Source organism: Saccostrea cucullata, unplaced genomic scaffold (genome assembly GCF_032062105.1).
Source record: "Saccostrea cucullata isolate Sc308-1 unplaced genomic scaffold, CSIRO_AGI_Scuc_v1 ctg47, whole genome shotgun sequence".
Taxonomy (NCBI): Eukaryota; Metazoa; Mollusca; class Bivalvia; order Ostreida; family Ostreidae; genus Saccostrea; species Saccostrea cuccullata.
The window spans coordinates 450001-465150 of NW_026936653.1; the positions used below are offsets into that span (position 1 = coordinate 450001).

Consider the following 15150-nt stretch of genomic DNA (forward strand, 5'->3'; position numbering starts at 1 on the left):
CCCCTTTGTTTATAACGGGTTGCATATATTACCATTATTATATGTTATGTACATTTGTGTTATCAGCAGTCTACAGCTTTATCAATTATCGATCAGACGTATTTTGGGGACTGGGGCTAAATTTCTACAATGGTAATGATTGCATTCTTGGATTTTATATGATATTGTTTTTCATATCTTTTATGTTTGTTTTTTTAAATTGTAAATATTACAACAGAATATAGTAATACTTTAAACACTGAAATTCTTGTCATTCTTTTATCCTTTGAACTCGGACTTATGTACGGGACTAACCCCTAGACAGTCCCGTTACATCAGTATCAAAGAAGAATACTAAAAGAATATGTGGTGGGCTATGGGACTTCCAAATTACTTCAAATTATCCATGGTTTTCTTGATACCAGTGTTCAAGATTCAACTTAATTAAACAATTTAAAACATTTTTTTTTTTCACTTCTAAATTTATATAAGTATTGAATCCGTATACATGATATACAATATATATAAATATAATGTACTGTATATATTACGTAAAAAAAAAATGCTGTCATTTTTACTTCTGAATTAAACATTTAATATGACAGTGTATGAGTCATGATGAGTAACATGAAAATTTGTCATGATATTTGTTTAACCATAAAGTAAAGATCGGCAAAAAATACTATTGTTGCAAATATGAGTCCAGTAACCATTTGTGCTACAAATGCATTTCCTCCACTGAAGGTATATTCTGTAGCTTTGTATCCAAATGCAAAAGCTCCAACCACTGTTATCACAAAGTTTATAAATGTCCAAATATGGGTGTTCAATGCTTTCACCTCTGCCCCAATATTCTTTATTTCCATTTCCTGTTCCTTGTCTACACTTCTGACCATTGCTTTGTAGTCTCTGTTAGCCTGTTCTGCTTTTAAGCATTGTATCCTAGCTTCTAGTTCTTGATTCCTTTCTGGTGTTTCATAAGCTGGTATGTGAAGTTCACTTCCTTCCAACCATTCATTCAGGTATTCTTTAGTCTCTCCTGTTAGTCCTGTAGATTGATGCTTGTCAAAGGCATGCTTTATCAATCTAAATGGAATAAATTTGCTTCCATCTGTATTAAAAACGTTCTGTATTTCTTTGGAGTTTTCAGACGCATCATTGTGATCCAAAAATACTTTCAGTTTGCTGTCAATTTTCTCTGTCAATATCACTTCTGGTTCCATTCTGATTCCTCGATATGAGGTAGATCGTAGATCGGCCTACTGTATGCTCCTTTATATTATATTCAATTGTTTTAGGAGAACAATTTAACCATCTTAAGTCTTAACCTATATTCCTTGATGTAAGATAGTCATCGTTCTGAATAATTTCTAGATCCGCCAAATAGAGCTAGTTTTCAAAATAACTGCGCATATACGAACATGAAATATTTGAAAACAAAATAGCGTATATGAGGAAAGAGGTATTTTGTCGAGTTATGTATGTTTTATTTTTTTTTTGTAGAAGTATTATCAACAAACATATGGATTTTCATCGCGAAAACATACTACTTCTTTAAATTCGAAACTAAACTGCATTGAGCAAAGAGCCCGGATTTTTTTGTTGACAGTCGTTCAACTGAAATAGGCCAACTTGATGGGAAAAGCGATGAAGAAGCCTTTATTGTAATTGAAAACGTGGCGAGAAAGTAAGCAATTTAAAGTTTAATATATTCATTCAAACATTTTTATTTTATTTATTTGTTCAAGGATGTCAAAAGAGAATGTTACCAACAACATCCAAGTTGAAATGGGCGCGTAAAATCTGCTTCAGAAAGTGTGAATGTTTTCAGAACAGGGTCGTTTCGGTCCGATGCAAGACTCTCGTCCCAGATAATATAACGTGAAATAATGTGTAAAATTTTGAAATACTATTTATGTCATGTGTAAGTCTAGGAAGTCTTAAAATGAAATATACTCATCTTACTTGAAATAAGGTCACACTATGCATAGTTATTTATTTGGCAGGTCTAATTAAGAAATGAGAGAAAAAAACATAATTCATGGTTTGCCAGCAGTTAAAGGAACTTAAAGCTGTTGGATTTATTAATTAGGTGTCACAGGATTGTTTTTGGTTATGTGCTGGTCAAAGGGCCTATCCTGGGAAGCAATGATAAAATCAATGTAATTCTAACTAACAAGGTTTGAGCTTATTTTAATGTTTTAATCATGTTAATTGCTTGAGTAATCTGTATGCATTTGGACATGTATACTTCTGAAGCTTCCTCCTTCCCAAATATACACCCCAGGCCCTAAAGAGGACTCAAGTATTTTATTTAGAGTTATATCTCTTCTTTCATAAATTTTTCTTATATCAAACAACTTCAATGCCTTTCTGGACATAAACTTTTTAGTAAAAAAAATAATATCATTGGCATTAAAAAATGGAAATTGAAGGTACTTAATGTACTTCTGTTTGTTTACATTGTATATACAGTGGACCTTCAGATATCCGGATGCCAGATATCCGGATGCTTCAGTATCCGGACGATTTTTCACCGGAACGAAATTTTTAAATGATATTCTGTCTTGTTTAACTGGTGATTCAGATATCCGGATGCTTCACATATCTGGACAAATTGACTGGAAACCAAAGCGTCCGGATAAATGAGGCTCCACTGTATCAAGCCAAAAACTGAAAGTGGAAAGCAAAACTGATGTCAAAATAATGCCTTTAGCACTAGCAGTTGATACCTGAGTTCTGGGAACATTGAGGTAAAGCCAGAGGTTTTTGAAAAAGTTTCAAAAAATAAAAAAAATGAAGCTGAAAAATTTATTCAAATTTTTCAGCTTCATTTTTTTTATTTTTAGATTTTTTTAATTTTGAATCTCTAATACCCCCCCCCCCCCAACAAAAATATTTTAGAACACTGATTATAAAGATATAGATCGTATAATATCCTGTATATAAAATTTTATTTTTTAATTTAGTTGACCTGTGTGCCATGGTTATCGCTGATGCTGAAAGTCCTGGTCCAATGAAAAAGAGGCCGCGATTGTCTCTCAAGGTCCACAAGAACAATGACAGCAAAGAGGACACCAAAATCGAAGAGCCGGAGACGGCACCAGCCGAGGATGAAGAGTAAGCATGTCCGCCTAAATCATGTGCTAGAAAACTTCTTAATCTTATTCAGTTAATCAATATTAATCCAGAGTATCTTGTAGGGGCCATAAAGCTGATAAGGAGATAAGTTTGGATGATTCCGTTGTGGCGTGCAACTCCAAATCTGTGGTACCTGCAGCAGCATCTTTAGAAAATTTGGGTGAAAAATTATAATAATTACCACATTCTTGAAAATTGAAAATAAATCTTGAAGCAGATTGAGCTATAAAAGGGAATAAAATTAAATTTTCTGTACTGTATTTCTAGCATTGATACTATTTTTTATGGATATTTAATCAGTAAGTGCTTTGCCAATTTGATTGTTTTAATTTCAGGTAATACCTGTTTTCTGAACAGTGTGCTTCAAGTGCTAAGATACACACCAGGTTTTCTGCCTGGGTTAGAACTCCTATATCAAGAAATTGTGCAGGTTGAAAAGATCAGAAAACAAGATGTACTAAACAAAGAGGTATTTGACAACTTTGTATCTTAAAAATATTCAATAACTACTATGGGAGATTTTTTTCCCAGTAAGCAAGTATTGCATAATTGGAAATTGTCACTCAGAAAGTACATAGTACAAAAAAAGAAAGAAGAGGTTGGGTTGGTCATGAATGTTTGAAAGATATTTTTATTTTATGAATAAAATTTCTGTGATATTTCTGTATTTGAAGCAACCAACCAAGGTAGATATAAACCTTGTTGAGTCTTATGGAAATGTTATGTTGCTTTTGAGGGGAGGGTTGAAGTAACATTTGAATCGACAATATCTTTGTGTAAATGAGTATTTGCATTTTTAAAAAATATACAATGTACATATTTTCAGGATTCCAGTGTATTTGACCCTTTGGAAGCCAATAAGAGCATACATCTTGTGAAAGATTTGTATAGGGTAAGAAATAATTTATATAATTTACTTCATTTGATACTTTCATCTGAGAATTTCAATGAAAAAAAAGAACAAAACTGAAAGCACAGAGTATGTAATACTGTATTTATACTAATGATAAGTCTTGCAAATGTTTTCAGCTGTATAAAAATATGGAGCGGCGAGAAGAGAACCATGAAGAAATGGCAACCTCAGATGTTATGTCCATGGCAGTCAAACCCCAGAAACTGCTCAACATCATCAGGTTAGTAATGGAATTCAAGTTTATAATGGTACTTGTTGCTCAGGAGGGTATATGTATGTAGTAAAACCTTGAATGGCTACATGCTCTCTTCAAGTACTCTAAACTTTATTTATGGTTCATAATTTTTGAATAAATATAATTCATGGAGTTACATGCTGATACCAATATGAGATATTCTTTTTATGAGATATTCTATTTTCATTCCTTAAATGACACAAAGTGAATACTTTTATATGGCAGGTCTACAGTGTATAAATCCATATATAGAATTTGAAAGTAGTATTTTTAACATCATTTGCTTTGAAAAATTACATTAATTTTGACCACTGTTTTGTTGATGCCTTTTTATCTACAATAAATATTAATGTAAACTTGTACTTTCAACAAATATTTTCCAACATTGAATTTTTTAGGGAGCTGAACCCAATGTTTGAGGGATGTCTGCAGCATGATGCCCAGGAGCTCCTCAGGTGCATATTATCTTACCTTCAAGACTCGGAGAAAGACCTCTTCAGCATCAAGAAAAATGTCTGTGAAAAGTTGCCAAAAAAGAATAATGAGCCGCCAAAAAACTCCATCATGGATCACTTCCTTTCAAGGTGTACGAGGGTAAAGCCAGAGAGCGGCCCCAAAAATGTATTTCACCGGCCAGATATTTTGGATCAGATTGAACAGAGCGAGGCAGCCAAAACCAGTGTTACCCACAGCACCACACCAGTGGAGGCAGATACCGCTTGTCAGGTGCAGAAAGAGGTGTTAAATACAGAGACCATGATCACACCAAAGCTCAAGACAGTAACACCCAGGAGGAGAAAGGCAAATGATGAACAGGAATCTCATAAAAAGGCTGAGAACAGCAGGAAAGTCCAAAGACCAAATACTCCCAGGGCAAAGAAAGCAATGGATGAATTAGACGGTGATGCAGGTTTTGCGTTAAAAAACAATGAAAAGAGGAATAAGAATTGTCAAATTAATGGTGTAGATGTAGGGGAGGAAGAAAATATGGACATTGACTGTAACATAAATGTTAATTCTGAAAATGGTAAGGTGAATGGGGAGGAGGATAAAAATGAAAAGAAGGGGAAACAGCAGACAATTCTTGGAATGTTTCAAAACCAAAGGACGTGTAAAAGACTGGGTATGAGTCGTTCTGTATTGAGAAATACCACCACAAAGCCTGGCACACCTCATCCAGGAAATGGAGTCCCCCTCAATGGGGAGAATAAATCCAATCAAGATAAAGGGGAGGAGGTGGTGAAGTGTAGGTCCACCCCAAATGTTGGGAATTCTGTGAGTGGGTCTCCAGCGAAGAGCCACTCCTCCCCTGTCGTCAAATTAGAAAAATGTGACAAAGTCTGTAATAGTCCCCTGAAGTCGGTTAGTGCTGAACTGGCCACCCAGAAATTATCACCAAGTAAATCTACCTCTTCGCCATCCAAGGCAAATCCAAAACTGGCTAAACAGAAACTTGATTTTGTGGTCATACCTAAAAATAAAGCAAGTACTAATGTGAATTTGAAAGCAACCAAAACAAACTTCATAGAAAATTTGTTTATGGGGAAAATGATGTTGCGTACAAAATGTTGTGAGTGTGAAAATTGCAGGGAGCGGATCGAGGATTTTCATGACATAAGTGTACCAGTTCGTAGTGAGAAAGTCGAGGAAAGTGATGATGAGGAAGAAAAGGAGGAAGGTAGTATTTGTTCTTTGTGTATTGATAATTCAAATATTACAATGTAAATGTATTATACATACATTGTTTGCCAATGATTTATATACATTTATGGGTAAAACATATTATCGTGATTAATATGTACACATGTACATCAATATTTGCTAAAATGTTATCAGAATGTTGGCTTAGATGTTAAAAAAGGTTATTAGATGCAGATTTATTTTATATAATGAGTGGTTTTAAAGGGATATTGAAAGAGGAAATTCAGAATGAAAAAATAAAAACAATAAACAAGATAGGAGTAACAAAGTGTGTTATCGTCTCTATATTGTAGACAGTGACTCGTGCTTGAGGAAGCTGATGTTTGCATTCACAGAGGTAGAACGCCTGCAGGCAGACAACAAGTATTTCTGTGACACCTGTTTGACTCACGTGGAGGCTGAGCGATCTCTGCATTACCAGGGGCTTCCCAACATCCTGACATTACACCTCAAACGATTCTCTACTAGCTCAGGGTATTACAACTTGTCTTAAATATTAGAAACAGGGTCTTGTATCATTGCTAAGTTGTAGATTTTCTGTATGCTATTTTCTCTGAAGAAAGTGTAGTGTCATTGTCTGTGCAATAAAAATTCTGTTGACAGAACATTGTTCTTAAAAACTGGGACTGTATAGTTTCAATAAAACAGTGATAATTCTATCTTATTATGTGACCTACATTTCACGTTGTAGACACATGGCAAACATTTTTAATTTGGAAATCGTTTATCCATCTGTATGAATTGAAAAAAAGGTATAAAGGGCACCTGTAGTCAATGCATGTTCACTAAACATTTTGTTTTTACATGCACTTTTATTTTTTTTATACAGATAATACGTGCCAGTTCTTGACTGAAATTGATAAAATAATGCAATCTAAGTACCCTATTTCTCTGCATTTTCAGAATGTTTGGCTACGTATCCAAGATAAATGACCATGTGTCCATACCGCTGTCTCTCCCTTGTCTGAGGTACAAGTGTCCCAGCCCCTGTAGTAGGCCTGACCATAGGTAGGTAGTAAAAAGGAACAAAAATGTTCTGTTAAAGAAAGAAATAATTGCCTCGGGAAGGAAAAAAAACCTAAAACATTATTTTTATCATGTTCACATGTATTTGGAGTTGTGTGGGAGATAATGTGACTAGAACATCCTTATTATACAGTTATAATATGGGATTTCTCACATTTATTTTACCTTACTTTCTCATAGATCTCAATTGGATTTGTAAAGTAAATTATTATTTTCATATTTACAGGTATTTGTTATATGCAATTATCACTCATGCTGGAGTGACCTTGACCTCGGGACACTACCTTTCCTATGTCCATGTGCCAAAAACTAATAGTTCCACTTGTCCCTTTTTGTCCATCACCGGTCAGCATTACCCCGGACAATGGCTCGAGTGTGACGACGAAACAATACGAGTCCACGACGAGGAAAAATTCAGTCACATGTTACGTGGGGAGGATGGTTCTCTGATGGGGACACCCTATGTCTTGTTCTACTACCGCAATACGCCCGTGTCTTCTTGGTCGCAACGATAATGACCTTAGTTTAATGTTAGAAATAACATTTTTTTTATTTAATTGATTGACAATGACTTAACAGGGATTTTATGAATTCTAAAAATTTTTTCTGGTTGTTTAACAACAATAAAAGTGTTAAAATATTGAATATTTATTTTTCTTTAATATATTCATGATTAATGAGATGAAGCCTGTAAGTCTACAAGACTTGATGCATTTACTCAAAAATTATTCAAAGATTTATTAATCCAAATAAATGGGAAGGAAAATTATGTGGATTTCTTAGATTCTCACTATAATCCTTATAATTTTGAGTACGATGGGACAAATTTCCACTGTCAATTTCTGACGGCATACGTAGAGCAAATTAATACCATGTGGAAAAAAGTTTTGTAAATGTATTATATTTAGCGTGTACGATATTTGGCGGAAATTGATATTTGAACAAGTTAGTGTAGGTTTGATTTAGTGCATTTCTTAATGTTCTTATTAGCTCACCTGAGCCGAAGGCTCAAGTGAGCTTTTCTGATCAAAATTTGTCCGTCGTCTGTCGTTGTCGTTGTTGTCGTAAACTTTTCACATTTTCATCTTCTTCTCAAGAACCACTGGGCCAATTTTAACCAAACTTGCTACAAAGTATCCTTAGGTAAAGGGGATTCAAGTTTGTGTAAGTGAAGGGCCACGCCCTTTTCCAAGGGGAGATAATTATGAATTAGAGAATCTTCTTCTCAAGAACCACTGGGCCAGGAGAGATGAAACTCATGTGGAATCATCCTCAGGTAGTGTAGATTCAAGTTTGTTCAAATCATGACCCCCGGGGGTAGGGTGGGGCCAAAATGGCTGATCAAAGTTTTACATAGGAATATATAGGAAAAATCTTTTAAAATATTCTTCTCAAGAATCATTTAGCCAGGAAAGATGAAACTCATGTGGAATCATCCTCAGGTAGTGTAAATTCAAGTTTGTCCAAATTATAACCCCTGGGGTAGGGTGGGGCCAAAATGGCCGATCAAAGTTTTACATAGGAATATGTAGGAAAAATCTTTAAAAAATCTTCTTCTCAAGAACCACTGGGCCAGTAAAGAATAAACTCATGTGAAATCATCCTCAGGTAGGGTAGATTCAAGTTTGTTCAAATCATGACCCCCAGGGCTAGGATGGGGCCAAAATGGCCGATCCAAGTTTTACATAGGAATATATAGGAAAAATCTTCTTCTCAAGAACCACTGGGCCAGGAAAGATGAAACTCATGTGGAATCATCCTCAGGTAGTGTAGATTTTAGTTTGTTCAAATCATGACCCCCGGGGGTAGGGTGGGGCCAAAATGGCTGATCCAAGTTTTACATAGGAATGTATAGGAAAAATCTTTAAAAATCTTCTTCTCAAGAACCACTGGGCCAGGAAAGATGAAACTCATGTGGAGTCATCCTCAGGTAGTGTAGATTCAAGTGTGTTCAAATCATGACCCCCGGGGGTAGGGTAGGGCTAAAATGGCCGATCCAAGTTTTACATAGGAGTGTATAGGAAAAGTCTTCTTCTCAAGAACCATTGAGAAAGGAAAGATGAAACTCATGTGGAATCATCCCTAGGTAGTAGAGATTCAACTTTGTTCAAATCATGACCCCCAGGGGTAGGGTGGGGCCAAATGGCCTATAAAAGTTTTACATAGGAATACAAGGAAACCTTTTAAAATCTTCTTTTCAAGTACTTCAAAGCCATGTTTAGTAATATTTATAGGGAATCATCCTCAGGTAGTGTAGATTCTAGTTTGTTCAAATCATGACCCACTGGGGTGGGGGTGGGGGTTAAAATTAGCTCCCTTCCCCCCCCCCCCCCCCCCCCCCTCAGTAAACTTTCAGTTCTGATCTGATATGTGCTCTTTCCTAGATAATTGCTCAGGTGAGCGATGTGGCCCCTGGGCCTCTTGTTAATGTGAATATGTTTAAGACATTTAGCATTGTACTTGAATAAGCGGATGTTTCCTTCCGCCAAAAACGCTAAAAAGAATACACCACCAAATGTAATACGTTTACAGTACTTTTACATTAGTTGGAAGTTCACCATTACAACTTGCCAATATTTTAGATAGATTTTTTAAATAACTGAGTACATGTATTTCTACTTTCCTGAATGTTAATATTTAGCATTAGGCCAAAGTAAAATTATTGTTTGTTTGGAATTGCCTCCCATCTCAATGAAAAAATTTTCTGACAAAATTTTATTGACCAAAAGTAGGAAGGTTTCTGTATTTAATCAATTTTTTGCCCGTTATCACATGCACCATACAAAACACTGAAATGAAGTGTCAGATCTATGCAAAATTAGGTTTCTTTGTTGATGGTAGATTCCATAAATCTGGAAATTTTTACGTCGATTAGTTTTTGCGAATTTAGGTCACAAAGCTATAGATTAATTTTTAACGTTTCAAAATTTTGCGAATTGACATTGGCGCTAAAAATAAAAAGCACTTAGATTTTGCACAGTTGGAATACCACCAATATAATCGCAACATGGCAAATAATTGCAGAATCACTCCGATACAATTTTGAAGTATACAAAGGGATTTGCACTGAAAATAACTTCTAAATTAACTATAACAAACTTTTTTGAGGCTGTGTATGCCTTTAAACCTAAAATATAATCCAAATAAAAACGAAAATTCAACTAGGCCTATTTTTCTCAACGTTTATTTCTCATCTTAAATTTACACGCCATGTTTACATTTTGAACTCTCTAGTATATGCACTGAGTTTGAGTTATCGCCCATGTTTATTTGATACATGGTTAGTTAAAATAACTGGTCTCTGTTTCTTGGCAAAATAATTAAATGGAGGCTTACTGCCTCAGTGCCTGTAAAACAATCAAACGATAATGAATATAATGAGTGCAATTTACATGCGTGGGTAATAATTAAGCTTGTAGTGTAAACAGGTTTCTTAAACCTGGTTTCTTGACCAGTGCTTTACAAAACACCTGTTCACTGAGTTAAAAATAGACATCAGCTTTCAGCAAAATTTTTGTTTCCAAGTTGATTAATTTTTAAGAAAAATATTTCTGCGAATGCACTGCAAGTGCAAATTTGCTAAAAATTTATCTACAGTAAAAGTTTCCAGATTTACGGTACTTTTTTAAAAGTCGGAAAATGTATTTACAAATTGTTTATTAAGATTTTCATCAAAAATTTAAAATTTATCTTCAATTTTGAAAAAAAAAAAAAATTTTCCTCTCTCCCTCCTGTGTCTGAAACCCTTAAGGCGGCAATTCCAAACAAACATTTTTTTAAGGATGGCCTTATTTTGAGCTGTTAGGAGAATTGTCTCTCCTATACTTGACTTTCTGCACTCCTCTGTAGTAAGAATTATAATCACTGTTAAATTGAACATACATATTGTCCTTGTCGTCTATGCACAAATCACGTGGCCAATGAGCATTCAGGTGATTGAAGTCTATGAAACGAAGGAATTGTCCATCTTCATTTACAATGTGGATGCAGTTGTTCCTTAGATCAGATTAGATATTTATTTGGTATACTACACATACGTTGCAATATTCACAATATAATTTAAGATATATATATATAAAAGATGGCATTAAACAATATAATTGATATAAAATATCGGAATCAATCATTTTTAAAAGACATGAATTTATAAATATGATTCACATAAGATTATATTTGTATACCAAGGATAACCCATGAAAGCCAATGGCTTATTTCCAATGGGGTCCCAATACATTCAAACATGTATATTAATTGGATGTTAAATAATATAAGCAGATAAATATAAAATTAAAATACTATAGCTAAGATATGGGATCAAGTTGACAACACAAAGATCCTTAAAAATGAAGTGTATTGTGAATGTATACCAAATATTCACATGATTGTAATTGGAACAACTTATCTAATAATGAAAACTTAAAACACAACTTGACTTTTACACTGCAATTCCCCTTTCTAATAAAAATTTCTTGACATTTCTTTTAAAAGCAAAATTATTTCCAGTATTTAAAACAGGTTTAATTTGTGCTGGTAACATGTTCCAGTCTTTGATTCCATTAAAATAAAATGATTCAGATTGTTTTTGCTTAGTTATTGAATCAACCACAAAGATCAAACTCTGACTGTTAGTTGCCAATCCTGCTGGTACGAATTCTTTATTCTTTGGATTTGGAGATTGACCTGTATATCTGAATTTCAATTTCCCAACCTGACTCACCACTACCAATTCTCCAGCTTTCAACACAGACCAACCTTTCACATAACAAACACAAATATCCTTGTTATTATTTTCACAGATGTGTGGATCAGTGATTTCTTGTGAAAAAAGTGGATTTTCTTCATCATCAAACTGAATGGACTGTGTCTCATTTGAACCACAGTAATGGGCAACTCTGACTGATGGGATACTTTCGGAAGAAGAATGACTAGTATTCTTTTCTGAGTTTTTCTTTGGTCTGGTATACCCTGATTCTACTACCAGGATATCATCAGTAGATGTACAACAGACACATCGGGCTTTCCAGCTTAGCTCATACTTAATCAACTCCTCTTTTTTGTTATTTCTCTCAATTGTTATAGTGTCCCCAATTCCAGTAATATGAACAAGATCTCCGCTTCTTGTCACTGCTATGCTCTGTATATCAATACTGGTTTTTATTAGAATTTCTTTGATACAGGATCTATTACTAGTGCTGTAGAGCTTTAAACGGTTGTACTGACATCTTGTCCAGATTTCTTCTGGATTAACACAGGCAATACCAAAGCATCTTAAACCAGTGGGAATGTTATATTCTATTTCTGGTTTATCAAGCCAGTCTGCAAATGGGCTGGACTTGATATCTAGAGTTTTGTCTGCTGTCTTCATTGTGTAGCCATTTTCTTCTGATGTGATGGACATTTTTGTAAGATCACCAAAAAGTTCACCAAATTTTTCCTCTTCAAGATTTTTTGGTATGAAATGAGGACTTACTACATTAACTTTGGCTGGAAATTGTTTGAATTCTTCATTCTTTGATCTGTAATTCAGATAAGCCATCATATCATTTGACTTGGACATCTTGAGACAAGATTTCAATGTTTCATCCACTTCTGCTTTTCTTTGATTTATCTCGGACAAATGATTCTCCAATGCTTTTAGGTGGTCGCGTTTCATTTCCATTATTCCACTTTTGATGTTTCCAATATATCCTTTAATTGTTTTTATCCATTTTTCTTCATGTTGCATTATCACAGTGATCAATTCTTCATAGTCCTCCTCTGCTTCTTTTATTCTTTGTTCTATACTAGTTGCTATTTCATCATAAGTAGGAGAGTTCAACTGTTCTAGTTCATCTTTGTCTCTCTGAATAGTCTCTTTTCTTTCATAAAATACATCCTTTAATATTGAGAGTTTGTGACCTATGTGTGTATTGGATGCAATGCATTTTAAGCACATAGGGATGTTGCATTCTTCACAGAACATGTGACAGGGTTCGTTGTCATGAGATGCACATACAGGAGAGCTGGGGTTCCCTGTTTTTGCTTGGAATTTAGAGATTGTGTGATCCTTTGATTCGTCACTTGAAATGTGATCTGCAAGACATCCCTTACAAAGTCTGACTTGACATCTATCACAGTAGTGCTGTGCTTCAGTGGTCTCACACACCTCGCACCGTATAACATCTTGAGCACAGCTGTTAGGGTCCATGTCAAATGTTTCTTTAGAACTGTGGAACAAAAAAATTAATGCTTGTTATTAGAAAACAGTGTACATGCATATTAAAAATATTCCTATTGAAGGCAATTTACATACCCCCTGCAAACAACATTTAGGGGTATATCACCTTGCTTATATGAAGATTATAACCGAGTGTCATGAACTTGACTCAAGGTCATATCCATGGACATTGAAATTGTGAATTTTTTTATTTGAATGGAAAATTTTTAGCTTTAAATTATTTTGTATATTGGTTTTTACATGCCTATTTCTTCACCATGGAAAACGCAGTGAAATGTAATTCATTAGACTAATCAAATGAAAGCAAGAATTCCGTAAATACAATAGCCAGTCAGAATGGCTTTTGGCAGTGTAAATAAACATTACCAGGTACTGTAGATCACTAAAATTTCGCGACACCTTATTTTTGCGATATAGTCATTCACTCTTGATAAGCGAGACGAAATTTTCACGAATTGTGGTTCTTCCTCTATATTATCCTAAGGAATACTATTATACGCGAGAATTAAATTTTCACGAGCTCGCTGTCTCGCGTAATTACGCGAAAATAAAGTTCTCGCGAATAAAAAGTGATTTACAGTATGTACATATTCAGTCTTTGAAATACATGAATTTTACAGGGGATATTGGGATATTGACAATTAAGTAAGAACATTGGGTTGATTGTTTTCAGGGTAATGATCTTTTAGGAGAGAGGAATATGGTGGGCTCAGTTGGTAGAGCACTGTTACAATGCACTTTGAAAAATTACACACTTTGAAATAATTTTTCAAAGTGCATTAAATTTGGGACCACACCAATGCACTTTGAAAAAATAAAATTTCTTTTCAATGTGCATTGATATTGACCATATTAACGCACTTTGAAAAAAATTTGTATAGTCACACAAATGTTTTGCAGAGATATACATAATACAGGCATTAAAAATTGGGGCTTACCTTGGGAGGGTCCACTTTTAATTTGCTACTGACGGTTATGTATATAAGAAAAAACGAGTTGGGCTTAGAGACCTTCTATATACTCATCTTCTCCTTGTTTTCAATGAGGGTAATCAATACATGTAAATTTAAAAACGTTTTTCAAAAGATATATTTATTACAAATTGATTTTCTCTATTACTTAAATCTAAGTCTAGAATTTCTGTTTTATACAAATTTTTTCCTAAGTGCGTTAGATGTCCACATGGTAAAAAATGGTACACTCTTAACGCACTTTGAAAAAAAATTTCAAAGTGTGCATGTTGAGTGTGTCCCAAATTTAATGCACTTTGAAAATTTTTTTCAAAGTGCGTTGATTTTGTCCAAATTTTAATGCACTTTGAAACAAATTTTCAAAGAGCATAATTTTTTCAAAGTGCATTGCCACTGAGCACCTAACAGAGATGCTGGGGTCCCAAGTTTGATTCCTGGTCCGACCAATTATATTCACCTGTTAAACATAATTTGGTGCCTTGGATCACCCTTGGACTTACAAGTGGAAGAACTTGGGTTGTGTCTTTGATGACAAGGATAATTCAAGGAGGGAGGAATGTAATGGATTGGGCAGTGGGAACAGGCTTATGTAGCTCAGTCGGTAGAGCACCTGAGTATAGATGCAAGTTTGATTTCCATTCCAGCCATACATTTCCCTCGTTTTCTGTTAGTATGTTTCTTTCGGAAGTATATGTAAAGGTAAGTGCGTTTCATAATAGTAATTGTAAGCAGTATTAAATGTACTTACATGTAATAGTGAATTAAAACCTTCATGACCTTATCGATTTCTTTGACATGTTTGTAAATTATTTAATGATAATTAGACTTTAAAGAAATGTTGAGATAAAACTCCCTAATCAATGAGAATTTAACTCATCTGAGTTTAAGGGATGAATCCTTCTTGAAATCCTAAATTAATATGGATACATGTACTCAGGAGAAATTCATCCTTTATCTATATACATCA

General features: G+C 34.5%; 3 protein-coding genes across 5 annotated transcripts; 1 reads left to right on the forward strand and 2 right to left on the reverse strand.

The window, feature by feature from the left end:
* Positions 1–458: 458 nt before the first annotated feature.
* LOC134246148 (transmembrane protein 199-like) lies at positions 459–1367 on the reverse strand. Its single transcript, XM_062728448.1, has one exon. It carries the CDS (start codon positions 1200–1202, stop codon positions 618–620), a length of 585 nt encoding a protein of 194 aa, XP_062584432.1. The 5' UTR covers positions 1203–1367; the 3' UTR covers positions 459–617.
* Positions 1368–1538: 171 nt separating this feature from the next.
* Positions 1539–7645, forward strand: LOC134246146 (ubiquitin carboxyl-terminal hydrolase 1-like). 3 transcript variants are annotated; one of them, XM_062728446.1, is made up of 10 exons: positions 1539–1666; positions 2949–3099; positions 3183–3280; positions 3456–3589; positions 3947–4012; positions 4150–4253; positions 4667–5946; positions 6263–6443; positions 6873–6977; positions 7222–7645. In XM_062728446.1, exons 2-10 carry the CDS (start codon positions 2963–2965, stop codon positions 7508–7510), a joined length of 2394 nt encoding a protein of 797 aa, XP_062584430.1. In that variant the 5' UTR covers positions 1539–1666; positions 2949–2962; the 3' UTR covers positions 7511–7645. The 3 variants fall into 3 exon arrangements, with proteins under 3 accessions (XP_062584430.1, XP_062584429.1, XP_062584431.1); XM_062728445.1 differs by lacking the exon at positions 1539–1666 and adding an exon at positions 1700–2159; XM_062728447.1 differs by lacking the exons at positions 1539–1666; positions 2949–3099; positions 3456–3589 and having other exon boundaries at positions 7222–7643.
* Positions 7646–11430: 3785 nt separating this feature from the next.
* On the reverse strand, positions 11431–13182 carry LOC134246161 (uncharacterized). The gene has a single exon (XM_062728482.1). The coding sequence runs from the start codon at positions 13180–13182 to the stop codon at positions 11431–11433; it is 1752 nt and encodes a 583-aa protein (XP_062584466.1).
* Between the last annotated feature and the right edge of the window lie 1968 nt (positions 13183–15150).

What these genes read in the sequence shown, in the direction of transcription:
- LOC134246148 (XM_062728448.1), bottom strand. Translation starts at nt 1,202, where the DNA reads ATGGAACCAGAAGTGATATTGACAGAGAAAATTGACAGCAAACTGAAA.
- LOC134246146 (XM_062728446.1), top strand. Translation starts at nt 2,963, where the DNA reads ATGGTTATCGCTGATGCTGAAAGTCCTGGTCCAATGAAAAAGAGGCCG. An exon ending in TTGTGAAAGATTTGTATAGG is followed by an intron (nt 4,013 to 4,149) that starts GTAAGAAATAAT and finishes AAATGTTTTCAG; the next exon opens with CTGTATAAAAATATGGAGCG. An exon ending in TGAGGAAGAAAAGGAGGAAG is followed by an intron (nt 5,947 to 6,262) that starts GTAGTATTTGTT and finishes TCTATATTGTAG; the next exon opens with ACAGTGACTCGTGCTTGAGG.
- LOC134246161 (XM_062728482.1), bottom strand. Translation starts at nt 13,182, where the DNA reads ATGGACCCTAACAGCTGTGCTCAAGATGTTATACGGTGCGAGGTGTGT.